At 42.3% G+C, this 27,267-nt stretch overlaps 1 protein-coding gene across 3 annotated transcripts; it reads right to left on the bottom strand.

The window, feature by feature from the left end:
- Window positions 1–8,716: 8,716 nt before the first annotated feature.
- HACD1 (3-hydroxyacyl-CoA dehydratase 1) lies at window positions 8,717–26,390 on the bottom strand. Of its 3 annotated transcripts, XR_002100541.1 has the most exons (8): window positions 26,186–26,390; window positions 22,366–22,483; window positions 20,814–20,832; window positions 20,643–20,731; window positions 17,626–17,747; window positions 14,999–15,177; window positions 12,754–12,878; window positions 11,821–11,906 (listed from the first exon to the last, which is right to left on the bottom strand). XR_002100541.1 is itself a non-coding variant. In XM_019532495.1 (7 exons), exons 1-7 carry the CDS (start codon window positions 26,311–26,313, stop codon window positions 11,824–11,826), a joined length of 732 nt encoding a protein of 243 aa, XP_019388040.1. In that variant the 5' UTR covers window positions 26,314–26,381; the 3' UTR covers window positions 8,717–11,823. The 3 variants fall into 3 exon arrangements, 2 of the variants coding, with proteins under 2 accessions (XP_019388040.1, XP_019388038.1); XM_019532495.1 differs by lacking the exon at window positions 12,754–12,878 and having other exon boundaries at window positions 8,717–11,906; window positions 20,643–20,725; window positions 26,186–26,381; XM_019532493.1 differs by lacking the exon at window positions 12,754–12,878 and having other exon boundaries at window positions 8,717–11,906; window positions 26,186–26,380.
- Between the last annotated feature and the right edge of the window lie 877 nt (window positions 26,391–27,267).

The following is a 27,267-nucleotide window of genomic DNA, read 5'->3' as shown; positions in this document are numbered from 1 at the left end:
CTGGGCCCCAGAATCCTCCTGATTGAACCCCAACCTAGAATCCTCTCATCAGGCGGCCTCTTCAGCCATCATACTGGGCAGCAGAGCTTCCTGAGCTGTTTCCCCTTCTGGTGTGATCTCCCCACTGGGACCTACGGCTATGAGCCCTGGCCCACATCCAGGCCAGTCGGGACCCCAGGCCCTCAGCTCTTGGGCGTCCCTTGCGGTGGCCTCTGGCCCTTCGATCCTTCCAGTCTTGGCCTCAGCATGAGCCACTCAGGGAAAACTCAGACAGGCCTGAGTCTATGGCCCTTTTTCTCTCTCCAAGGGTCCACACTCTGGGCCCTCCAAACAAAGGGGTAACCCACCCCGTCATGGGGGCTAGGGGTTAAGGTGCCCCAACGCACCTTTCACTGGGGTGGTAACTGGTCTGGCATTTCCTGTGGGCTCTCGTGCCACTGGGAGCCCCACCAGGCCACCCACTCCCAGGAAGGTGCAGTTTTATGTCATACCCAGGACCAGGAGCCTCCTATCCCTCCCCTACAGCTCCTCTCTTGTCTCCAGATGATATCAGCAGCCCTCTGGCCAGGCGAGGTTGTTGCCTGGCCTCCAGCAGCAGAACGGGCAGTCCTGAATCTAAAATGGCTGCTCTCATTAGACTCCTGGTGGCTGCCAGCTCGAGGCCCTTAAAATGGCAGGCACACACAGTGCCCTGCCACAGGGCCTCTTTTCATCATGGCGCTCTGGGTCCTGTACCATGAAAGCCTCCAGCCTGCTCAAGGTGAATGACATGCTGTGCTCCCCGTTCCTGGTGCGTCGTGGCATACGCCAGAGCTGCCCCCTTTCGGGCATGCTGTATGCCCTGACCATCAAACCGCTGCTGCACTCTCTGTGACATCACTTGACCAGCTTAGCCCTGCCACAAGCACTGGGCCCAACCGCTGGCCCCCGATCCAGCTGACAGCATACGCAGATGATATGACAGTCTTTCTGGGCAGCCAGAAGGAGGTGCAGGCCCTGGTGGACTGCCAACACACCTACGAGCTTGCTGCATTGGCCCACATCAACTGGGGCAAGAGTAACACACTCCTGCTCAGGACATGGGCCAGCATGGGGCAAGAGTGACACACTCCTGCTCGGGACATGGGCCAGCAAACCACCTCCAGACCTGCTGGGGGGCCTCGCCTGGCACTGGGAGGGCCTCAAAGCCTTGGGAGTGTTCCTGGAGTTGCCAGCCTTTGCAGCCCGCAACTGGCAGGATCTGACAGAGGGAGTGGAGGCCTGCCTGCAGTGCTGGCACTTGCCCGCCCTCTCCTACCATGGCCAGGTCCTCATCACCAACAACTGGGCGGCAGCGAACCTGTGGCACCACTGCACTGTGCTGAACCCTCCACCAGAGCTACTTGAGAGACTGCAGTGGCTTCTAGTGGACTTCCTCTGGGATGGATGCCACTGGCTCCCACAAACTGCCCTCTACCTGCCCACCACCGAGGGGGGCCAGGGCCGGATCGACCTGGCCAGCAGGGTGGCTGCCTACTGCCTGCAAGCCCTCCAGCGGCTCCTGTATGCTGAGAGCCACCTCCCATGGCGGCAGCTGGCATGCCGGTTCCTGCACCAAGTGGGGGGCCTTGTTTTTGACCAGGAGCGCTTTATGCTGGACCTCACTTTCCTGAATGGGGCAGTCCTTCCTCCATTCTACCACAGCATGGTGTGGGCCTGGCAGGCTACCTTCCATCTCTGTCCTCAAGCTAGGTGCCTGAGTTTCCTGAAACTGCTTCAGGAGCCCCTGGTCCACAACCCGGCCCTGCAGCATGTTGTGCCAAGTCTGGGCTCCTCCAGCCTCGTGGCTGCTCTCATTGAGGCGCACACCACCCGCCTGGGGCAATTCCTGGACCCTGCTCAGTCGGGCTGTCTGTCAGCCGAAGCCCTGGCTGTCCAGGTGGCACTGCACTCTGTCCGCACTGTGGGCCAGCTTCTGCGGGCCAATAGGGCCGCCCTCCCGACGGAAGCAGTGACTGTCCTAGAAGGCTACCTCCAGGCTCACCAGGCCCTCCCCACCATGGATGCTGTGGCTGATGCCTTCTTACCACTGCCGGTCATCCCAGCCCAACACACTGCTTAGGCTCCCTGTGCCCCCCAGCAGCAATACTGCAATACTGCCTCTTTGGCACACTGCCCCAGAAAGGACTGTACACATGACTGTACACATGGGTGGTGCTGGCCAACTGCCCCAACATTGTGTGGTGGCGGCACCTGGCGTGGCCTGGGAACCCAGCATGGTGCACACTGTACAAGGTGCCCACCGTCATGAAGACCGGTGACCTCCAGTGGAGATTGGTGCATGGCATCATGGCCACGGCACCTTTGTGCGCTGCCTGGATCTGGTGGCCTCAGCTGGCTGCCCCTTCTGCCCAGGGTTGCTGGAAGAGGATGTTTTCCATACCTTCCTCGACTGCCCCCATTGAAGCCGCTCTTTGCTGGCCTTGGGGCACTACTTCGGGCACTGGGCTGGGACTTCTCAGAGGACACCTACATCTACTCCTTCCCACACTGGGTGGCTGAGCAGGCTGCAGCCAGCCTGGCCAACTTCCTGGTGGGCCAGGCCAAGATGGCCACCCTGAAGAGCTGGCAAAACCGGCTCACCAGGACCAGGATGGACGATGCCCTGCAGCTCTTCCATCTGCTGGTGCAGGCCCACCTCTCACTTGAATTCAAGCATGCAGTCCTCTAGCGGATGGTGTCAACCTTTGAGGAATGCTGGGACATCGAGGAGGCACTGTGCTGAGTTGTGGGGAGACGCCTCCTCCTTTTGCCTTGTGAGTCCCCCAGCTGCTCAAGGTGCAGAAGCGCATCCAGTGAGCTGAGACCTTGGGCTTTATCCAGACAGGCTGACCCCTGATGTCCTGAAGCCCCCTGGGCGTCCCCACTGGCAGGAACTGTACATATGTAAATACTTCTTTTGTTCTTTGTGTGTTTTTGTTTTTTTGTCTAGAGTGTGCGGGCAGGCCATGCAGGCCATGACCCCAGGCCTTGTCCTCCAGATCCTTGGACCAACCTGCACTTGATCTCTACTGGCCCCCACTTGTCACCGTCCCCAGAATAAATGTCTCTTAAAAGTCAAAAAGTCTTTCTTTCTTTCTTTGTAAAAGTTAAATTATGTGATTAAAGTATTTGTTTAATATTTAAGTTAACTTAAGTTATTAACATTTTTTTAATATAATGCAGTCTTCTGTGTGCTTGCTGGAACTGAGGAAAACAAAGAGGATTGGAAGATGAGCAGGAAAATAGTGGGGAGCAGTGGAATTAAATAACAGTGGCTGAGGCTGGTTGGCCAGCAGGAGTTTGGGGGGAAAAAACTTAGGGGTCCAGGTGGAAAGAGGCTGAGGCTGGCTTGGCCAGCTTGCTTGCTTTGATAAGCAGCAGGCAGCACTGTGGGGGTGGGTGGGGGATAGTGGCACTGTTGGGGGGAACACAGGGGCGAGGGTGCCCACAACTCCGGGTAGGAGCAAGCAGGGGAAAAAAGTTTGGGGTCTGGATGGAATTCAGCTGAGGCTGATTAGGACAGCTGGAAGCAGGGTGTGTGTGAAAGCTTGGAACATGGTTTTTTTTGGAAATCTCATTTTTCATTAATCTAAAATAAGCAATAAAATAATCAGTAAAAGTTTGCAATATTAGCAAACAGGCATGTGGTTGAATCAGTGCAGGAGAAATTAGATGAACTTCCTTGGATTTCCATGGATTTACAAGTGAACCCAAGTGGCACCTGGTGGTGTAATAGTTGCAAAGCAGGGAAAATCACATTTTCAGGCATAAGTCAGATCCATGTTACAAATTTAAAATGATAAAAATAACCCTCATGGAAGAAATTTAGGAGCTAAAAATAAAACATGTTGGAGGTGTTTTAAATTGCCACAACCTGTCCTCTCTAAAACCAATAAAATTAGCTGATAACGTGGATACACATGTGATTTAGCTAGCTTAATGACAATTTTTGTCGCTTGGACACAGGAAAAGTGTAATGTGGTAACAGGATAGGTGTAATGTGGACAAGCGCCCATACAGTGTCCAGGAAATGTGTTATTCTGTGAGTCTCTGGGTGAGGTCAGCAGGAACATTTGGATGGTAGAACAGAAACAGGCCAGTCACAAAGGCAGAGCAAATTATTATGTTTGTAATGTAAATAACTGTATACAAGTTTCTGTAAATAATAAAGAGTAGTGTCTACATTTCAAACCTTACTACATGGTACCAGAAGTGGAAGGCACAGAGTGCTGGAAGACCCATTGAAAGAGTTATAGAGCAGCTATAGAACCAGTGAGACTGCAAGTAACCTCTCCAAAGCCCTTGAGAATCAAGGAGAATGCTGATAATGCCTGAAAACAGTTTACACAACAATTTGAGTTGTATATGAAAGCCACAAGATCAGACAAAATAGAGGAAGAGCAGAAGATTGGTCTGCTCTTAACACTTGCAGGCAATGATGTGTTGGATATGAATAGTGAATAATAAGAAAACTTTGCAGAAATAATGAAAATGTTTGATCATTGTGTTCCTAGACAATGTTTCTTATGGGAGATAGATATTATTCGGGATGAGAACACAACAGGAAAAGGAAATACTATAAGAATTTGTCACAGACCTAAAACTAGAAAGTAAGTCTTGCAAATATGAAAAGCTCACAGACTTCCTCTTTAAAGATGATACCATCCTGGGATGTTATAATAAAAAGAGTCTGGAAGTATTTGTTCAATACTGGTGGACTGGGTGTGGCTTTAAGGGTTGATGAGGAGCCACAGAGGTGCCTGAGGGGCACATGAAGTTTTGAACCATGCCAGGGGCCAAGGCTCAAAACACAGACAGACAGAACCCAGGAGGATCAAAGCCTAAGTCAGAAAAGTCAATAGGGATGGCTTGAAGCCAGGAGGCCTAGGGCCAGAGACCGGTGAAAACCGGTGCCAGGGGCCCATAGCTTAAGAGACAGGTGCTGGAGCCAATAAACTGAGGTCTGGGGCAGTGGGCCTAGGCTAAGGGGCCTAGCTAGAGGAAAGGGCCTGGAAGTCAGGAAGGCCAAGGCCCCAACAAAGACATGGAAGCCTGATGAGGCCTGATATTGTACTGGGGGCAAGACGCCACAAATTATTGATCAAGTGACATTTGTGAGGCATGGGCATGGCTATAGGGACAGAAGAAGACCACAAATAGCACTTAAGGCAACCAGTGCCCTGGATCACAGATGGGGCCAGGACAAGAACTAGCTGGGCCCAGAAGGGACCTGCTGACTACAGAATAGAAAGGGCTCACTCTAGGACCCTGGGGCACCCTTCCTTTTCATAAACAAATAATTCCACCGAGACATGGCAGGTGAGAAGAAAAGAGGGGTACCTAAGGAGTCAGAGTGGGGCAGGAACCATGTGGACATCAGGGGTGTCACAGCCACACCAGGACTGATCCTGTCACAATCCCATGCTTACAAATACAATTTGAACTTTCAAATAAATTTTTTAACTAATCTCTAACTGCAGCCAATTTGTCTACCTGAGATCCTAACCTTTGCAAAACTTTATTCTCTAGTCTACCTCACTTACTCTAGTATTACTAGGTGAAAGTGGGCGCATCTACATGTGGCACTATGTTACTGTAGCAGCATGCTACAGTGATGTATTGTTAATGGGCAAAAACCATGATGCCACAGCTATGTCACTGTAGCAATGCACTCCCTCATTATAACACACTGCTATGGGAACATATCAGCTAAAAATAACCATGTGTGGCCAGCACAGAGCAGTATGGGCTGTTACTGCACTGTCATTTAGTACTTCCAAAACGTAGTACTTCCAAAAGTACTTCCTTTTGGAAGTACTAAATGATGGTGCAAGTAACAATGGCGCCATACAACCATGTGTAGATGTGCCCAATGTGCCAAAGGAAAGTTGAGAATCCAAATCATCAAAAATGAATGTTTCTTTTGTATTGTAGATTTTTGTTAATGAGTTCATAATAGCATCTGAATGTTAATCAGCACTTAAGTAAACTACTTTGAAGAACACAATAGAAGGAGAGCAGCTGCAATGAAAAGGCATGATGTTGCCGTATTTATGTTGTTGATAAAGGGAGGTATGTTCTTGTCATCACAGAAAATCTTGCATGTTTTCCCTTGAGAAATATGCATTGCAGCTTATTCATTAAGGTGAAGTTAGGTCACATGTAATGTAATTTAACGAAAATTAGTAGAAGCAGCATGTTGCACAAGTTCTCTACGGATAATTAATGTTGAACTGAACTATTTATGGTAGTAAGGTATACCTGTGTTAGCATATTAATACTTTGAAAGAAATCTAAGGCCAAGAAGCCCTAAATCAGTAATGCAACAGATTGCAGGACCCATGGAAGGAGATCTCTCCAGCTGGTCTCTATGCCTGGGACAGAGTCTATTTTAGACAATCCCTTAAGCTGATAGAGCCCTTACTTAAAACCCTGTGTAATAAATGGGAGAATGAACTGTCAGCTCTTTTTCGTAATGACTTGTAATGACCACCTTGGGCCATTAGAGATGAGAATTCCATTTCTCAGTCATGTTATTTTATGTGAGCTTTGCTCTGATCTCAGGATGTGAACTTTAGGCACAGGCTGAAATGTTAAATGGCATCTCTCATGTTGTGTGTTCTAGAAAAGTGCTTCCAGTCAGAGCAGCAACAGTAAAAATTCTAACTACTCTCAGGTTGCAGCTTGGCAAATGTATGAAAAATGTTATATGACATGGTTGCCTATGTTAGTAGAGGACTGAACTTGATGGATTGCAGAAGTCCAGGGCCAATGTTCCTGTGTGCATAAGATCTCCTCACAAATAGATGTTACTGGTTCAGAACCAATATTAGCACCATTAATAAAGCTGTATGATGAAAGAGTTGAAATTCATAAGACCAGTTTAATAGATGCAATATAAAGATGCTCATAAGCATTGTTGCTCACAGGCGTAAGCATATAGTCCTAGCATTTTATAATAAAGATGCTCAAAACAGCATAAAACATTTGTGAATACTACAACAGGGATTACAAAATGGACAATATACCAAAATCAGATAGGAAACAAATAGCACCCCAAAAATAGTACTTGCTTTTTATATATTACTTGTATATGCCAGGGAATAAATTAGTTATCTATTTCATTATGTTATAAATATGAAATTGTGCTCATTTTGAACTAAAAATATATATGGTAAAGTCCTGGCTTTGTTAAAATTAATAGTTTCACCAATGACTTTGGTTGAGTCAGGATTTCAAAATTCTTACTTGACAACAGAAGATATTAAGAAAGAGCAGACTGATTTTTTTTTTCCAATTTCAACTAAAGATTTCAAGAGTAAAAAAACAACAGAATCATAGGAAAGTAGGGCTACAAGGGTCCTCATGAGTTCATCAAGTCCAGCCCTCTGCTCAAGGTAGGATCATCCCTGATTAAACCACCTGAGCCAAGTATCGGTCTAACCTCCTCTTGAAAATTACCAAGAATGGAGATGCTACAACTTCCTTACGTACCCTGTTCCAGTGCTTGACTGCACTTATAATCAAACAATTCTTCCCAATCTCCAAACTATACTTCTCACACTGAAGCCTGAGGCCACCACGTAGTATGAATTTTTGCATATTAGTTATTATGCTTAAATGATAATAGTATTGAGTTGATAAACCTATGATTGTATTAGCTTTATTTTTGTCTTTTATGAAGAACTAAAACTTCATTTTATGCTTGTTCCCTGCTTGACATGAGTAAATGAACTGTGTGCCCTGTGTACATGAGTGTGTGTGTGAGAGGGTGAATGGTGAAAGAATAGTAACTATTTGCATGAAAACAGAAGATTTAAATGAATGCATAAGCAACAAGGCACCAATGTATGAGCTACCAGACAAGAAACTAATTAAGCTAATTAATGGTTGGCTGAAGAACTTGTCTGTGATCAGGTGCAAAGAAGATAGTGAGAAGAAGGAATTTTCCATATGCTGCCATTTGAATTACACAATGCTTCAAAGGCAGAGATACCAGCTATACAATGCTTCAAGACTGAAATACCAACTCTGAGATACCAACTTTACTGGAATAACCTCAAGTTGAGATAACCAGATGGATAAAAAACAACCTCTAATTAAAAACTGAGCATGGAAAAACCCCAATGCTGAACAAAGACTTGAGATCCCTATAGAAGTAAGATTCAGACAAGCCATGATGGGGAATCCATTCTCTGCAACCTCCTGTAGCACAGGCACATCTGTTCACCCCCACTCCCATCACCCTCAATGAGCCTGGACTAGCCATCCAGTGCTAAGATTGAGTAACTTCTGCTGGTAACTATAACATCTTACTGGAGTGGTTTTGTCTGTATGTCTGTCTATGTCTATTTGTATGTGTGCTTGAGTATGTCTGTTTGTATGACTGGTGTGTCCAAGCTTATGTATCTGCTTCATGTAATCAATAAACGTGGCATTTTGCCTTATCCCCCTTTATAAGGTCTCACTCTTGACTTGAGCAATTGGCAATTTAAAGTAACAACCACTCCTAGTCCTGTCCCCTACAGCCAGAGAAAAGCCCATCTCCAACCTCTTTGTAAAGTTCTTCAGATATTTGAAGATTATTATCAAATACAAGAAAACATACAAAATATTTTTATAGGATGCCATCACCCATACTAGTCTTCACCAAAGTCTCCCTACTCTGTGAATCAGTAAATTCAGATCCAAGTAGTCATTTTCAGCATGAATTCACAGTTTATTGAAATGCAGTTCAGTAAGATTTTACTGCTATTGTAAATCACTTTATGGCTTTTCTTGTTTGTGTATTATGATTATTCAGGACTAAGCACATCGTTGTTTTTATGCAAACTAGAAATCATGATTGCAATACATGGCATTGTATTAATTTGTGTTGCATTACAAAAGAGTATCAAAATGCTTACAGCAGTTATACGTACCTTGCATGATATCCTCAAACTGAACACAATACAAATACAACATAAATAATACAATGGTTGAGGTCAGCCCTTCAACTTGTACTCATAGGAATAGTCTCCTTGGGACAAGTGTTGCAGGAGCAGGCCTTTGGAATATTTAATACATTTCAAACAAATTGATAGTCATAGGCTTCAGTGAGCTGACACCACAATGAGAAGAGACTAAACTATCATTAAACAAAACCTGATCTTATTCTTTCATATTCCATAAAATATTTTTACTTACTAATTAAAAAATACGTAGTTAAAAGCTGCCCAGATGCTCCATATGGAACAATATGCAAACTGAGATGTTTATATGAACAACTGCATCCATTGCTTAAAATATGAAAAAAACCACTTAACAGATAAAACCTTTAGCCCGAACAGGTATTGCATGTGTAAATATTTTGTGAATCAAGACTGTAAGTATGATGTATATTTAATACATTAAACAATTTCAGTTTCATAAGAATTAAACAAGTATTTTAATAACTTAACTTAGAGCATCTTGAATTAATATGTTGCCTAAAAAATATACTAGGATTTCATGTCGCATCCACTGTACGCCAGTCATTTAAAAGGAAGGTAGTTCACATGTAATAGATAAATATGACAAGCCTAAGGCATAACATTGGAAACTTGTGCTGGGGATGTAATAAATGTCTTCATTCACACGTTAGATGTACAAGGAAGATGTTTCCAGTCTTTTTAAAAGTACAAGTATGTTATCAAAGCATCATAGAAGTTAAAAATGGAGACCACCTTTGAGGTTGCAGGTTGAACTAGGCAACCTAAACATCTTCTAGTATCCAATCAAATCTAGCTTTAAATGTCCTGTGGAACGGAGCTGCCATGACTTGCCTTGTAGTGTTACTTTATAGCCTGATTGAGTTGATGGTCAAAACCTGACCCGATTCTCACTCTGTATGTTCTTTTTCTTATTCCATATGGCTCCGTTACATCTGCTTCTCTCATTACAGTAATTCCTCCTCCTCAAATAGTTCTCACAGAACCAAGCTATGCATATTTAAAGCTGTTAAGTCAATCCTTCTTATTTCTTATGCCTGAGTATTAAATATATTTGTGTTGCTGGTATCTGCTCCACCCAAAAATCCTCTGCACTTTGCTTGTGAGGCATGCAGAACTTAGAAGAATATTCTAGGTGGCATTTTAGCAGTCACCCAGTTCCCTGTTGTTAGATGTGACACTTCTGCAAATACACCTAACCTTGAACCTGTCTTTTTTTGGGTGCCATATCAGTTGTGAATAAGCATCTAATTTGCTGTCGGCTTAATCTTCTTCCAATATTTTTGCTTTCCAGATTTCTCCATCTTATTGAATATCTAAATTTCTTTATTTATAACAACTTGCTTTCCCCAAGTCCCTCTACACACCTTCCACGTTGAATCTTGTTTTAAACTTCTGACCACATTTTGAACATATATAGACTTTTTTGTATTATCTTTATGTCCATGATGGTGTTCACCCCCTTTCATACGATCCATGATCATCATTAATGTGCTGTTCAAACCTTTTTTTAGCTTATTAAAGATGTTAAACAGGACCAGATCCAAAACTGTTCACTGATTATATTATGAAGAGGTAACAATTTATTGAAGGAGCAATTATAATTGCATAATGGGATGATTCAAAATGTAATTTACACATCAAGTATTTTTTAAAAAATGATAACTTCTATTTTTATCCCATTTGATTAATCAAAATAAATAAAGGATTTTGTCATCACCAGTTTTTGTATGTAGGTCCACATTTACTTCCCTTTTTTTATTCTAAACCTAGAATACAGAACAGACTTATAAGCAGTTTCAGTTCACAGAACAGAACAAACCAAAATACAAATAAAATCCCCAATACAGGCCCTTTAATGGGCAAAATGTAGGTACATCTATATTACTCCTCCATATCATTTTCCTTTTTGCCCAATAAATACCATCTACTATTTTTAATTATCTTTGACAACTGCATAATAAAAGTACGCAGCCCTATATTTGCATGCGCACCAAATGGTTGACTGCTTTAAAATTATCCTATGATTCTTCAAAGATAAAAACTTAATATTAAAAGACTGCAGCCCTGGCTCCACAACTGAATTTGGTAACAAAGGCAACTGCACACATGCAGAATCCAAATTTAGGATCAGGCCTACTGAAAGGTCTGATTGTAATATGCATACTGATGGTCTACAGCAGTTTGGCAATTATTACAGGATAGTTAAAAAAAAGTACTAATGTGAGAAAGGGTGGCAGAATTAGATGCTTAGTAATTATATCTCAGTTTAGGTTTAAACTGACTACTTTTAGCAGTGTTTTCTCATAAGACTTACAATACACTAAATTAGCATTTGTGAATATTGGCAAAAATGAGGTCATTTTCATTTTTAAAATAATAAAGGATACAATTTCACCTATCCTATGCAAGCCATCTATCCTATGAAAAAAACAAAACCTGATTTATGAATGATCTGTTTCCTAAAATTCTCAACAATATAGCTCAAACCTTTTTTATTCCAACTGACTACAAAAAGTTTCTTAATAGAAAGCAATTTAGCAAATATTCAATATGCTGACTATTTATTAATGTCCTTATATAAAAAATAAGGAAGAAAATAGTTTGTCTGAAGACATGAAGAGACGAAACGATACAAAAGGTGAAACCAAGGACGAAACACACAGTCTGAAGATATATTAATTTTTACAAAATAATACAATCCATGGTATTTCGTGCACAGCTATTTATTCTTGTTCCATGATTTAAAGTGTGGACTCAAAAAGATCACATGAAGTTTTTTGTTTTTAATCCTTGATATTCTTTAAAAAGCACCGTAGTTAAAAAGGTTGGTTTAATCGTCCTTTTCTATAATCACTTCTCCATGAAGCACCTTTCTTCTCTGTCGCAACATATGCAAGTACAGTTGTGGAAACACTAAATCAAAAAAGAAAAGAATACAAATTAGGAAGATGGGGAGGAAATAACAAATCACATGACAAAGAAATATATTTCTAACTGTAGAAAATTACACTGAGAAGTTTATGGGACACAACCCTACAGCCAGGTATAGCACATAATAGCAGGTTGCTTATGGCAAATTATCACCAACTACAGATATGTTAGGATGCATGTGTGTCTCTATGTGGACCTCCCTATCCTTTGTGGAAATGAATTATTTTTTCAGCAGCGTGTATGGCCCTGTGGAGAGCTCCATGTGTTTCAGGATTTGGGCCAAGGAAGGCCTATATAGGTCAGCGCTGAGACCAAAATGCAAAATTATTCCCTTTTGGCCCCACAGGAATGATTGCGGTACTCTCTCATTTTTACAGCCCTTTGAGGTTCTCTGCGGCATTTATCACTGCAGTCTGAGAACTTCACAAACATTAATGAATAATCGTCACAACATCCATGTCAGGCAAACTGATTTTATATTACTATTCCTGTTTTACCAAAGGGAACCAAGAAATTCAGCATAGAAAGATTAAGGCCAACTGTGACGTAAGTGCCTATGAATTTTTCAGAGCGTCTTTTCTTTTACTATCAAAGGGCTGTGCTGGTACCACCTGGTTTGCCAGCTCTGCGTGCTACACCCTTAATGGATGTAATGTAGCTGCCCGTAATACTTTCTGCACACCAATAAGGAATCCTGAAACGGAGATCTTACTGACATATGCACACAGCCACACACTACATCAATTCTAAGGTGTAGCATGTGTGGAGTAGGCATGCTATGTCTCATTATAGTGCTCCTTAGAGTAGCTGTGTGACCAGATAGATCTACCCTTCATGGCTGGTTTTTTATGTTCAATGGACAACTCTTCACTTTAGCTGCAGTTATGAATGTTCCTTATTTCTGTATATCAAGCTGTTGGTTTCTCAGGTAGCACCAAGAAAATGAGATGACATCTACAAAAAAGCCAGGTTTAGTGACCTGCCCGGCATCATATATGAACTCTATGGCAAAGGCAGGAAACAAATCCCATTCTCTAGGATACCATCCAAGTACTTTAAGCTCAAGATAATCTTTCCTTTTCTTGAAGTGCCCCGTCTCAGTTACTACCCACTTTCCAACTTTTGCAATAGACTAAAGCAAGTTTCAGGACACGTTTATATGGCCTTTTTCATGACCCTGGGTCTGCTGCAGACATAAGAGGCTTGGAACAACTGGGTGGGGCTTATTTTATCTGCAGCAGAGCTGGGATCAGGAAAAATCCTTGTAGACTTGCCCTGAAAGACGCCGGATTCCTTTACTACACAACCCTGATTCATTAAGGACAGTCCACCCAAAGGCATGAGGGAAAAATAACATGCAGTTAAAGACTATGGGGGAAATTTTTAAAAAACATCAGTGATTAATAAGCCTATTATCAAGGGTTTTTTGAAAAAAACAACCCACTGCATTATACAAATTATATATCAAAGGGACCAATTTTCTGACTATAATGTTTTTTAATGCAACTCATTTTTGCAGTTTCTTCATTTTTAAGTAAACAGACCCCCCTGTGCCTGAAATCCCATCCTGGAATCACACTAACCCCTACATGAGGAGTCAGCATGAGGCAAGGCCCAGACTTCTGTCACTTGAGCTAATGGTGCAATTGATAGCAGTAATAGCCTCTTATCCTCTGCAGACTAGTCACTAAGAAAAACTGCAGCATGTAGGAACATAGCAATCAGCATCCTGGATCAGACCCAAGTTCTCTCTGATAGTGGCTCGTATGAATTACATTCAGAAGAAGGTTCAAGAGCCCTTCAGTGGTCAGATGTGAGATAATCTGTGCCCTGCCTACAGTCTGATCCTCACCTTTAATAGTTAAAGACTGTCTTGAACTCTAAAGGATGAGGCTTAATCCTTTCCACATTTGTTGTTATAATCTATTACAATACCTCTATTCTCTACAAATATCTAATTTATGCAATTTATTTTTGAATCTTGTTAATTTCTTGGCCTCATTAACTTCCTATGGAAGTCAGCCCCACAGTTTAATTGCATGTTGTGGAAAGGAATATTTTTCTTTATCAATTTTGAGCTTGCTATCATTTAATTCTTTGAATGCCCCCTTGTTCTTATATTGTGAAACAGGGAGAGTAGAAGCTCTCTATTTATCTTTTCTATAACAGTCATTTTTATATCTGTTTATCTTGTCCTTTGTTCATTCCATTTCTAAAATAAATAATCTCAGTCTTTTTAGCTACTTTTCCTGTGAGAATTTGCCAAATTCCTACACAAGAGGCTACTACAGAAGTTAAGAACTCACAGGGTGAGAGGTAAAGGCCTTCTGGAAACTTACATAAACTGTGTCAATTCTCCTTTAACAACAAATTTTCCCAACACATTCAAAGGAGCCCAGGATTAATGAGCAAATTTGCCTTTGCCAAATTCCTTAGTACAATTCTGTTACATCATGATCCTCTAAGTATTTAGTTATTCTGCTTTTAATTTTGATTTTAACCAATTTGCCTGCTACAAACTAAGGTCAACTTTCAAGTCTTCACTCTAAAACAGGGGTTTTCAACCTTTTTTAGTTTTCCTGGCAGCCAGACACTGAGCCAGCGGGGAGGGGGTAGCACACAACCAGACACAAAGCAGGGAGGTGGAGATGGTGCATGGGCAGGCAGGAACGGAGAATCACCACCTCCCAGAAGCAGGGCTGGGGCAGGGCAGGGAAGTTCACTGGGCTGGTGTGTGGAGGTGGCGGACACTGCATGCAAGCTTCCCACACTGCAGAAGGGCGCTGCTGCCCTCACCTCGTCCCAGTCCTGCTCCTGGGAGGCGGCAGCGCTCCGTCCTCACCTGCCTGCACGTACCCCCTAGGACTGGTCTGTGTACCCTCAGGTGATCGGATTGTTTTTATTATGTGGGCAAAAATACGTTTTTCCTTAACTTTGTTGGGAAAAAATTATACAATTTTCATTAAAAGTTTCCAAATCTGTTCAGCCTGAGGCAGACACTAGTACAGAAAATTTCATCTGGTCTCTGCCTAAAATTCACTACTGAGTTAACAATATTATTGCATAATACTTACATGGTATATAGGAGAGCATGATAATAATAAGGAAGTAGTAGTAGTCAAAAGAGACATTATACTTGTTGGGAAGTCTCAGTGAAAACATGCCTGTTTTCTTCACAAATGGTAGTGCAGCATAAATAGTTAGCAGTTCACCAGCAACTCCAACAGGATACAAGATGATAAAAAAATTGTATCTACAGGAAAAAAAAAAAGAATTCTTGCAAGAAGTACTGGAAGATTAAAATTTCTTCTTGCAAATATTAGTGGCACAGCACTGAACAAGAGTAGTTTCCTGCACCAAAAAAACATGTGCCAGGCAGATATTCAGCTGGTACAAATCAGCACAAGTTTACTTGATCCGAGCAGCACTACAACAATATAACCCTCACCTTTAGTCTAGAAAACTGTCAAATGTCCTGAAGTTATTCTAATGTTAAGGTTGAACATTCAAAATTGTAGAACAGATTTGTAAGGTCTAATAATCTTTTGATTGATTTTTGCAGCCTGCTCTTTTTGCTGTTATCTAGTCTGAGAGCAGGCTTGGATTAACAGTAAGTATGAATACATATCTTTGCCACAACCCATGCATGTCCTATTCCTGTTACAGATACACTGAAGTTAAGGAAATCTTTAAAAACCTCAGCAGCTTGTTCCTTCCTTTGCCATATGGGGAATGTAAACAAGTACTGTATCTACCATTAACATAAATGAAAAAATATCTGAGTGCAAACATTCCATTTGGGAACAAGCAAATCAATTCATAAATAAATAATAAAATAAAGGCATCCTGTTAAAGTTAGTACCTACATTAAATAACATTTAGCACATACATATTAGAAAAGAAAAACTGAATCCGCAGTATTTTGAAGAGTTACCATGCAAGATAAGGTGCAATCATTCATAAAGTACTGTTTTCTTAAGTTTACCCTGCATAAAGCAATGCAACATGCTTCACAAGGTCTGAAGAAATGGAGAATGTGCATTCCATGACCAAAACAGAGGAGTTATAAAATGGCAGCAACTGAACCTGAAACCCTCTTAGGAACCTCTGGACTTGAGGAGCTCATAGGTCAGCTGGAACAGATTAAGTTAGAAACCAACACAGAGCTTGTCTGTATGTAAAATAGAAACAAACTCACCATAAGGAGTTTTGAACTAAAGCTTAGGTAGATCTAATATGGACAAAGTGTTTGTAATAAAAAAGAAAGTTAGTGATCCCAAAGCATTGACACTTTATTATGGTGTGTGTGTGTATGTTAGTAGATATGTATATGGATTGAAAAGGAAAAAAAGGAACAAGTTCACCAATGGCAAACTAAGGTTCAGCTCCACATAAGGCAGAGAATTTGTGCTCACAAATCCCAATGTCAGGTCTTGGAGAAATAAGTGCAAAAGAGCAAATTTTCAAATATGTTATAGTGCAGTATATTTCACTCATAGATAGAGTGCTGTGGTCAGAATGACTCATTTTCCTACTGCCTTATAACCTGTAGGTTTTTTTCCTCCCATTTAAGATGTCTTAGGTTGGTACTACTAAGAGTTTCTGATAGCTTGATGTTTTTCATATGTTTCTATATTTTAGCTTTAATAAATATTCAGTTAATGATAGAAGATCTTTAACTGATTATTTTTTAAGTTCACCATTTAGTGTTTAAACATGCCAAAACCTACCACATACGGTATGAGCAGAAAGATAATGTATTATAATGGACATAAATATCAGCCACATCAAAGAAGTGCATTAGAAGCATCAGAACTGTGTTGTCTACAAAACAAAAATAGAGCAAAATAAACAAAACACCCTTTTGAACAAATGAATGCAAAATAATCTGCCTTCACAATATGAGTCTGTTTTGACTGTATCTTTCAAACAATAACTATGCAATTAATCTAATTACGTTTCATGATGAATGCCCAACTTAAGTAATCTACTTTGGATATAGCAATGCATCTCAAGTTTTATCATCTCACGCTATGCCTGTTCTGTAAAGAACGCATTCTAATTTTGACTAAATTAATCAAATTGTCAATTAAGGCTTCTGCAAATCTCCAATAAAATTGTAATTTGATTAAAGAGTAAGGGTAATAACATAGTGCTGAGAGCCCATAACATCCTGTAATTCAATAGGTCCCAGTCCTGCAAAGTCTCATGCACATGCTTAATTTTATGTACAGCAAGTACTCGGATTGTAGCCAACACTCACAGTACACATGGATGAACCTCCATGACTTGGGCTACTAAAGGCAACAATAGGATTTTCTTCATTACTAAATAGACTTAAATGACACATTTGTTTTCTATGATTTTTAAAGATCATTTACTGTTGTATTCAAAATGCAACTTAAACTTAATTAAAATAAAAAATGATCCCAAACGCACAGGAAAAGAGGTCAGAGTAAATGGAAATAGTTACTGAACCATAAAACATAAAAATCAAAGCACAAATCACATTCAACCATCTGAAGAAAAAACTCTTTTACATTTTAAACCAAATCACAATATTCCTAAATATGTAAAGCAACCAACAACATTCTACGGACATAGCCAAAGCTCACAAATCTGTTCTCCTGTGTGTTAGCTCAGCATGCATGAAATTAACATGCACAGAACTATGAGGAACTAAACTGCAAGACATCTCCACCTGGCCCATTTAATGAAGTATGGCAAATGGTTGAGCAGGCTGAATGTGTAGAAGGAATATCGAGTAATCTCTGTCACAGTCCAAACGACCAGAAAAAGAATAACGCTCTCCTCATTCTGGATCTGCAGAAGTATAAAGAACCAACATTTTCTTCACCTTTAGATTTCTTTTCTATGCAATTTGTAATAGACTTTTGCTTAAGACATCTGGAATATAATTTACATTTTAAAGAGAAGAAAACTAGTGTAAAATTATTTTAAAATCATCACCAAATTAAATTTTAAATTATATTCACCAACATCCTGGAAACTAGATAATATGTAAAGGGTGACTTCAACAATTTTAAATATATCAAAATATTTCCATTTATCTAGTGCATGCTTTCTTTTCCTTATCCTACATCTGCCCCTTCAATTTTTTCTCCCTCTCCTTTTTATTATTATTATTATTATTGGTCTATTTGTTTGCATTTATTCTCAAAAAATGATATACAATGTTTTCTTTCCATTTTTAAAATTGGACTAGTCTGGCTTTACATCTCAATACCCACTGGCTTCTTGCCTGGCCTCTTATTTTTGCCTAGGCCATAGTCTGTTGCGGCTTTCTCTTCCTTCTTTCATGCAAATCTTTCTCATATACTAGACAATTCCATTTTGTTTCATGGAATTCCTAGGTAACAAAGTGAAACCTTGAAGGAGGAGATCAGGGTGATCTCCTTGTTGCTTTCCGGTAGCGACAAAATGATAAGGCAACTAGAAGTTGGATCAAAGGCTGAGAAGTAGTGGGAAGAACAGGAGCTGTAGCTGTATCTACTGATTTGCAGTGTTATAGATTAAAATTCTGAGTCATTAAACTGCCTCATCAGTAGGTAGTGTATCTACCTGCTGCTCTAGAACATTAGAGCCTTTTCATTTTAATTAAAACAAACAAAAAAGTCCCCAACTCTTTAAAGAAGGTGGAGGGGGATCTATTATAAATACTACCTTCTGAGAAGAAGAATTACACGCAAGTAATTTTCCTTTCTTTAAAGGGGAAGGAATTTTGTAATAGACTTCCATGCCTGAAGGCTGAAAAGCTCCAGGGATGTCTGTGAAATAAAATAAAGTAACACAAATGTTGTTAAAAACATAGAAAAGGGAAACATTGTTTACAACAAATTGCAAGAAGGTGACAAAGGTTTATAGCTTTTCAAAGATGTTGAACACTCATAACCAGAGCCGACTATGGGTGTGCAGGGCCCAGGGCATATCAGCGTGTGCAGGGGACGTGGGGGTGACGAGTGGCTGGAGCGCAGAGTGAGAGGGGGTGGCAAGAGGCTGGGCAGATGGGTGGCACCCTCAGGGCCTGTACGTCATTGTCCGCAGGGCCCCACAAAATGTGGGGCCTGGGGTGGTCGCCCCGATTTGTCCCTCCTCTTCCCCGCAAGGGACAGCTCTGCTTGTAACTCTGTCTGAAGTCAAGGAGAGATGCAAATGTTCATCATCTCAGAAAATCAGGCCCTAAATGTGCAAGACTGAAAAAAGATTTTTTTTTTGTAAATGAGACGATTATGTTACATCTCACAACAGCCACAAAAGCGAAAAAACAACAAACCAAAGTACAAAGACATTGAATATATACAGAATGGAGGAGAAGAAAAGAATTAAATTGCTTTCAACCTGAAGCAGATAGATAGGCCTGCTCTGATAGCCCATATCTGGATTCATGTTACAAAACTAAATCCAAGTGAAAATGCTTTGAATTGGGTATGTAGAGAATTCCATGTGGTTGCCTTACAAATCTGCCAGTCAAGTACTAAGGCCTGAAGCTGGCTATCATCACTGATATGTCTCTAGTCACCTCAACATGACCCTGAACATTAAAGCAGGCTAAGAAAAAACAGTGAGAAATGCACTCAGACAAACATTAAGATATGATTTCCTTGGACACAGTTTGACTTACTGGAAATGAGAGAAAAAGAGAACTGAATGGATACTCTTAAAGTTTAATAAATTTCAAATAAAAGCAGAATGAATGACAAGAAACAGAGATGTGCCCTACTTGGATATACTCAGTGTAAACAGTGAACTACTAACTGTTGGGGATTAGGACATTTGTTTTTCTTTTTTGTTCTAGAAGTAAAACACTTAGGAAACTGAGGCAGTTACTGGCTAGTACACCTCTGCAGCAGACAGGCATGTGCCACCTGCTGGTGAGACAGTTTAATGGCTCAGGACTTTGAGCTAGGAAAGTTCTGACTCGAGTCACACACATAGGAGCACAGACCCACATCTGGGGATTCGTTACTCAATACTTACATTTAGAACATAGGAATTTCAAGCCCTGCAAAAAAAACACAACTCAGAGAAACTAGACTGTAAGTCCTAATATACTGTTTGTAAATCCTCAACTCATTTCTCCTGTAGCTAACAAACCAATGGGACCTATGCTATCACCTAAAGTCAAACAAATAAATATAACCTGTAGGGCCCAGTGGAGAAATCATATTTTTTCTATTTTTTTTAAGTCTCAGTAGCATACTGTGTACAATGTATATATAATTTTAATATTGTATTAATGCAATAGTCTTGAGAAGGGATTTATATAAACTGTAGATACATTCAGTCCATTCAACATATGCTAATCATTTCCACTCAGTCCATTCAACATATGCTAATTTTAATTTCCTCTTCAAAGTGGAATGGATGACAGAATGGTACATTTGGTGATGAACAGAAGAGCTCTAGTCTTTGATCGTGTTTGACAGACGGACCAAATCTGGCACCAATCCAATCCAACTCAAATGCCTCTGGAGAGGCACAACTATTTTCAAGCCCCAGTTCCCTGTGTATAAGGAAAATTATATACAAACCATAGGCTCCATCCTAACAATTCAGAAATGCATGACAGCTGCCTGCTAGAAGAACTTACCAGACCTTATTACTTGTGAAATAATTCCTCCCACTAAAACAAGCACTGTATGTATAAAGAGGCCTTTCCTGTAAAGAGAAAAAAAAACAGTTCACTGATAAACATACCTGTTTTATGCTATGTGTAATAAACCACACCATGAAGATTCTTGAACTCACTTGGACCCCAGTCACAAGCACAGAGGTGCGAACTATTCCTTAAAAAGAGAAATATGTCATCTCTGTCCCATAATTCACTGTTTCCAGCAGTCATGTGAGATATTAAAACAAAAGACTCACCAACTGCACAGTGGACTACCTGCAAATAAAAATAAGTACATGTTAAAAATTCCTGATCCAAGACTAGTTTACTATTTGCAAATACAGGCATCACTGTTGTTAACATAAATCTAAGCTTGGTTAAAGTTAATACCTTAGGGCTCATTCCTAAGAAGAGCTAAGTTCCCTGAATTTTTGTATTCGCTTCTCATACAATCAAGCCTTTGATTTGTGTTAAAACTAAATCAGGAGTAACTTATTTGTTGTACTTTCATATAATAAATGCACTTTCATATAACAAGGCTCCTTTTCATATACTTACAGTTTATTCTTCAATTTCAGCAGAATTACTCCTCAGTTTCACACACAATATCTTATCCTGGTCAGAATTTATGAGAGATCCAAATCCAATGGCTCCTACTGTTACACACTACAGCAGAGCAAGAACTAGCCCACTGCCATTTATCCGTTTTATCCAGTGACCATTAAATGCAAAATGCCGAAACACTGTCTAGGGCGAGAGCAGCCACCAGAATCCAGGGCCCTACTCTTCCAGGCCCATTGTCATTTCACTGAGCCACACTCCCTCTGTGTTGCTGTGCTTCTAGCTTCATGTATCTTCCACTCATAGCTGCCCAATGGGCCAAATTGAAGAGAAGGGCTAGAGAGTGACCTATGCCACGTCTGAGCAATGCCAAGGCAAATGCCTTAACCAGCAGATTGAAAGGTGGGAGGCTCCTACTCCTCTTCTCTTTAGGACTTGTACAGTCCAATGCCTTTTCAGGCTGGAAGAAGATCTAAACTCTATATAAGTAGTTTAAAATGCCACCTATGCAGCTAAGTTAGCTATGTAAATGCCACTTATCATCTAAAGATGAAGTGGAATTTGGGCCAAACCGTTTTGGATAAATAAATCTCTTTATTAATTTTAAAAGATTGTTCCATTAGCCATATATATAAAACAGATTCACTTACAATTTTTCTGTCTTGCAAATAGAATGCCTTTATAATTAGAAAATATATACCAGAGAGTGCCCACTGGCCCTCAAATGAGTCCAAGGAGCCAGTGGACACTGCCCAGTGAAACCCTGTATAAAGACGTGAACAGCCAAGGGACAGAAAAGTGTCCCTGCAGTCGTTGGGTATCCTCCTATCCAGAGCCTCCTTCCTGGTGAGACAGACTACTAGCTTGGCTAGTGCCAAGAGGAGGTTGACCAGGTGGTCCTGGCACTTTATGGGCTGACCCAGTATTGCACTTCTTATGTTCTTACACCTTTCACTAGTTTTGAGGGGGTTCAAGTAGAATTATTAGAAATACAAAATATTATCACATGAAAAACAAGAAAGTCTTGTGCATTTTTTAAACAAACATAAGAAATAGTATTCTAGGCAAATACTTTACTAACCTATAAAGTAGAAAATATGTATCAATTCACTTTTGCCAAAAAATCCTTAAAATAAGGTTAAAAAAACTGGAAATTCTGATCCAACTTTTCAGTTTTAAATGCAGGTTAATGGTATTTTTTCCTACAGTAAAATCAGGTCAAGCAAGCAGTAGCATTTAAAAATTTACCTCAAGTAAAGCAAATGTCTGGAAAAATTTAAGTGTCTTTTGAATGCTTCTATATAAGCCTTTGTGTGTTCCTTTCTGCATATAAAACCGTGCCATGGCAATAGCCAATACCAACCACCTAGTAAAAGAGAGAGAAAATGATACATGCGCACTTCTTCAAAAATAATTTTAAATTTCTAATTTTTTTTCTTACTTCTATCATTTTGGGGTCTCTCATTACATGAAACTGGAAACAATGATTGAAAATAAGTACTAATTTCTTCAAACGTTCTGAAAGATAAACACTATGATCTACATTTTGAAGGTTGCACCTCACTCCTGCCAGAAACTTTGTGAAAGTAGGTCCTTTACAATGGGATTGTGCATACAGTGCTATTTGCAAAATCAGTGTGTTAGATCCTCGGGTCAAGTTTTTCAAAATGACTGAATGTAGAATCCCAATGACAGATTGAGACTACTGATTTTTAATTGCCTAGCCTTCATAGATTTAACATTTAAAATTGGCATTCCATTATGAGCACTCCTTCCAATAAACACAAAGAACAATTAGAAAAAAATGTACAACCAACTATATAAACAATTCAGTATTTTTAATTTCCTATTTCCTCTTCTGAATCACATCTCAGTGCGAATTCTCTAATCCTGGTAACCTACATGGAGTCATGGCAATCATGTAATTTCTGGGGCTGTAGCAGCTCTGTAGTCTCTTGATGGTTCCACCTTAGGATAGTGGCTGAGTTTCTGATATACCTGGAGTAGGGTACTTTGCATAGAGTTTGAGTGATTAGTCTGGATTCAGTGGCCTCCTGCTGCCCACCCCAAGCTGTCCTTCTGTTATGCATTGGGGATGTGGAGTCTCTGCCTTTCTATTTATTCTGTATCTGTGAGCCCTATGTAGCCTAAGTGCCAAGATTTCAAAACGATGGAGTAAAAAAGTGAATGTCAATTCCTTTCTGAGAAATAAATACAAATTGCCACTTTAAAACATCTACTGATATAATTTGGGTTTTGAAATGGGTAGTGTAAAATCAGAGTGCATTTTTTTTAGAGTGCAAAGTTTGAAGTGGACTCCTGCCAATTTGAAATCAGTGAAGTACTTGAACTTCATCAATACACGACTTCTTCAGGGTTAGGTTGTCTCAGACTCTAAATTGTTTTTTACTGTATAGCAGGCTGTGTAATAAGAGAAAGGTTGCAAAGGATTTGCAGGAGGACGACAGCATGGCTGGTGACAGCAAAACCTTCACAGAAGCAAATCATGTTAGATCTGAACTAAACAAGTTATTCTGCTTAAACATATTACATAAAAAAGCATTTCCATAGATCAATAATTTGACCTTCAGTGCAGGTGGTCTCTTGTACAGCATATAGTAATCAGTCTGTTTTCACTAAATATCAGACAATTAATCAGTATATAAAGGAAAACACTCTATGTGATAAATGGCCATGGAAAAGATTTTCAGATGGGACTTAATCAGTAGGAATTGGGTATGTAATTGTCATTTTTTACTCTGAATGTTCCTCCAATGCTTTTTTACAAGCAGGAAAGATAAAATGTAACCCTGTATAAAAAAGGGTTAGTATGATTATTGATAAACCAGAGTGTCTATAATTTAATTATCACAAGGTACCGCCCTGTCAACTGAACACATTTGGCCATACCGGCCTTATGTGTATGTTGTATGTGTATTTCATTTTATCTTTCTTTTTATCCTGTATCTGTTAGAGAAGACTGCAAAATAATTTCTTTTCTCTTCATTTTCCCTCTATACAGGAGAATTAAAGGAGCCCAATTCTGTAAGTATTAGGGACTTGTTACGTAGTAATTTTAGGCGGCTTCTGGAGCCCTTAACGCCTGGATTGGCTGCACATTAACACCTTCTAAGTGGTTTAAGGAACACATTATTCAGTTTAACAATTACACCACTCCAGGGCAAATTTATCTTTAATCTACCTAATTTTGCTCCTGTTCCATTACGGTGTGCGGTCACTCTTCACAGCTATTCTGCCCAAATTGAAGTCCTCCAGCATCTCAGCAGCCCCTTCTGAGTCAGGACAAGCAGGGATACTGGGGCACAGTGGGGTAGGCACAGCACCTGGCATCCCAGGCACATTGGGCAGAACGAGCATAGCAGCCCCAAAGCACCTGATGGCTACGGTGTTCCTGCCACCATGCAAACCAACTCGGCTCCTGCCAGGCAGAGGCAAGCCAGTCCAGGCAACAGCAGCAGCTAGCCATTGCTTGAACTGGCTCACTGTTCCTGCCAGGCAGAGCAAGCCAATATAAGCAGCTGGGGGGGGACAACAACAGCCCCTCCTGCCACTGCTCAAAGGGACTTGCTCTGACCAGTAGGAGCAGAGCTGGTGTGTGCAGCTCTGGGAGACGCTGCAGCAGCCAGGTGCTAAAGGGGTACTGTGCTCTCTGCCTGGCAGAAGCAGTGAGCTGGTCTTGCCCCCAGCTCCTGCCCCTGCCCACCAAACCTATTGACAAGTCACAGTTGTGCAGGTGAAGGATAGTCAGAGATGGTTTTTCACGTTAACCTACGGCTGCTCCACTAAGCAGAACAACACTAAGCCGGTGAACGTTTGTGTGGCTTTTAGCGCAAGGTGGAAGAAGGTCCTTAGTTATCCTCAACTACTTTCTATTTTGAAGAGAGACAGAGAGAACTCAGCATGTGACAGAATTAAAATGGTTTAAGGACCCTTCAATATTTACGGCTGGAGCCCAGCACCTAGGAGTAAATCCACAACAAAGCAAGGGCTGAGGAATTCAGTTATCAAACATACAGGCCCTGTCACGTTATCTACATTATGCAATTCATCATTGAACTGCACCATAAATGTAGGCTGACCCCCACATGCAAAGTAATTATCAGGCAATGAACCAGTGAATTGTGCAACAAATTTAGACCAGTCGCCCATGGAAAGTAATTACCATGTGACAAAAATGTCCATCCAGCTACACAAAAAGAACAAACCAACTATAAAGTTAGTGCTTGAAAAGGTGGAACAACTTGATAGCCAGTTTCGAGCCAGCTTTCATTTCATGTGGCAGGGCCCATACATTGCCAGGCAGCAAAGATTATAGCAAGTCAACACAGTAAATCAGATGCTGCTGTGCAAGTGAGGATCCAAAGCTGCGCCCACTGACTTGAACAGCTAGGGAAGTGGTTCAGAGCCTTATCTAGTTCTAGCCTTATTAAGGAGAGAAATAACCATCACCCAGGTCTGACTTTTTGCATACCAAAAGCAAGTCCCCCACATTTCTCTGCATCAAGCCTATCTATAGGGCAGGGGTTGGCAGTGTTTTTGGCCAGTGCCAAAAACTCCCCAACCTTGACCCACGCGGAGGCTGGCGGGCCGGAGGCAGACGGCGGGGAGCCGCGAGGGGCCCGCAGGCCCGGGGATGGCCGGCCCGAGGTGTGCGCGCGCGCTGCCCCAGAGCCGGTTCTGCACCCCGTCTGCAGCTGCTCAGACCCCGGGCTGCGACGTGCTCGGCACCCGGCCTCGCGTGTATGTGGGCTGCAGGCTGCCGACCCCTGCTATCAGGTCTGCTCGAGTGGCATCTTCTCTTTCCCTTAAAAAAAAACAAACCGCACAGCAGCTTTGCACGTGCGGGGCGGCGCGGCGCGGCGCGGGGCCCCCCATGCCCGTGGCGCAGCGGGCGGAGGAGCGCCCCTGCCCCGCATTCCCGGCCCGGGCTATACTTAACCTCCCGCCGGCCGCGCCTTGCCGCCCGGCCGCTGCACCGTATTAGGGCATGGCGGGCAGGCGAGGCCCCCTGGTGCGGGGGAGGCCGCGCGCGGGGCGCCCCGCTCACCCCGCCGTCATGGCGATGTTGTAGAAGGCGAGCCAGGCCGTGGCCAGGGCGCCCAGGCTCCGCTTCTTGCCGTTCTCCCTCTCCTCCGGCGAGCCGCTGCCGCCTCCGTCCTCCTCGCTGGCCGCCATAGCTTCCCCGAGCCGGCGGCGCGGCGGGCGGGCGCGGCACGCAGGGAGCGGGAGGAGGGGCGCGGGCCCGGGGCTGAGGCGGAGCTGACAGCTGGAGCCGGGCTGCGGCCGGCGGCCCCGGCCACCTGCTCCGCCCCCGCCCCAGCCACAGGACACCCCCGCGCCCGGCGCTCGCGGTCTGGGGCTCCCGCACACGGACAGCTCCTCCCGTATTGGCACTGAAATCAGCTTTCAGCCTCCTTCGGAGGAGCCTTCCCCAGGCCACCAGGCATCAGCCCAGGCTCTATGACAAACCAAGGGCCTTAGTCCCACACAGTCTCTCAGCCCCTACAAAGACAACAGTGCGCCACTGGTGAGCAGGAGATGCACGGGGGGTGGAGGCAAGTACCGGCACAGTTTGATGCCCGCTTCACCCAGAATTTAAAACCAGCCGCCTGGCAGTGGCAGCAGTCTGGGATGGAGGACACTTGGCTGTAGTTTCTGAGGGCATCCGAATCCCAAGACCTCCGGGCTTGGGCCTGCATGCAGGAAGCCTGCCAATGGGTTTGGGAGTATCTGAAGTTCCAGGGTGAGAATGTGGACATGCTCCCCTGTGCCACATACTGCATGTATTCAGGGGTAAAAAAAAAACCCGCACAAAAAAAAGGGGAGCAGTGCATGCAGGGGCAGCACATGTCACTCAAAACCAGAGCCTGGCCGGCTGGAGCCACTGCTGCAGGCTGGATTGCCACTGCTGGAAACCCTGGGAGCCCTCAGGACCCCAGGTAAGGCTGCTGGGGCCAACCTAGTGCTGGCCTTAGCCTCCATATCAGGTTGGTGTTACACAATTTGTCCTGCACTAACCTCAGTTTGCTCTATAGGACTAATATGAGCAATTTTTGGTCCTTCAGCGTCCCAGGGAGTACCTCTCAGCCCCGCTTCTCTCCAGTTGGACAATTTATCCTCCCAAAATCT

The sequence above is a fragment of the Crocodylus porosus genome, unplaced genomic scaffold (genome assembly GCF_001723895.1).
Source record: "Crocodylus porosus isolate Cpor-Errol unplaced genomic scaffold, CroPor_comp1, whole genome shotgun sequence".
NCBI classification, from domain to species: Eukaryota; Metazoa; Chordata; order Crocodylia; family Crocodylidae; genus Crocodylus; species Crocodylus porosus.
The sequence above is the reverse complement of the archived record's forward strand: the minus strand, read 5'-3'. Positions and strand labels throughout refer to the sequence as shown.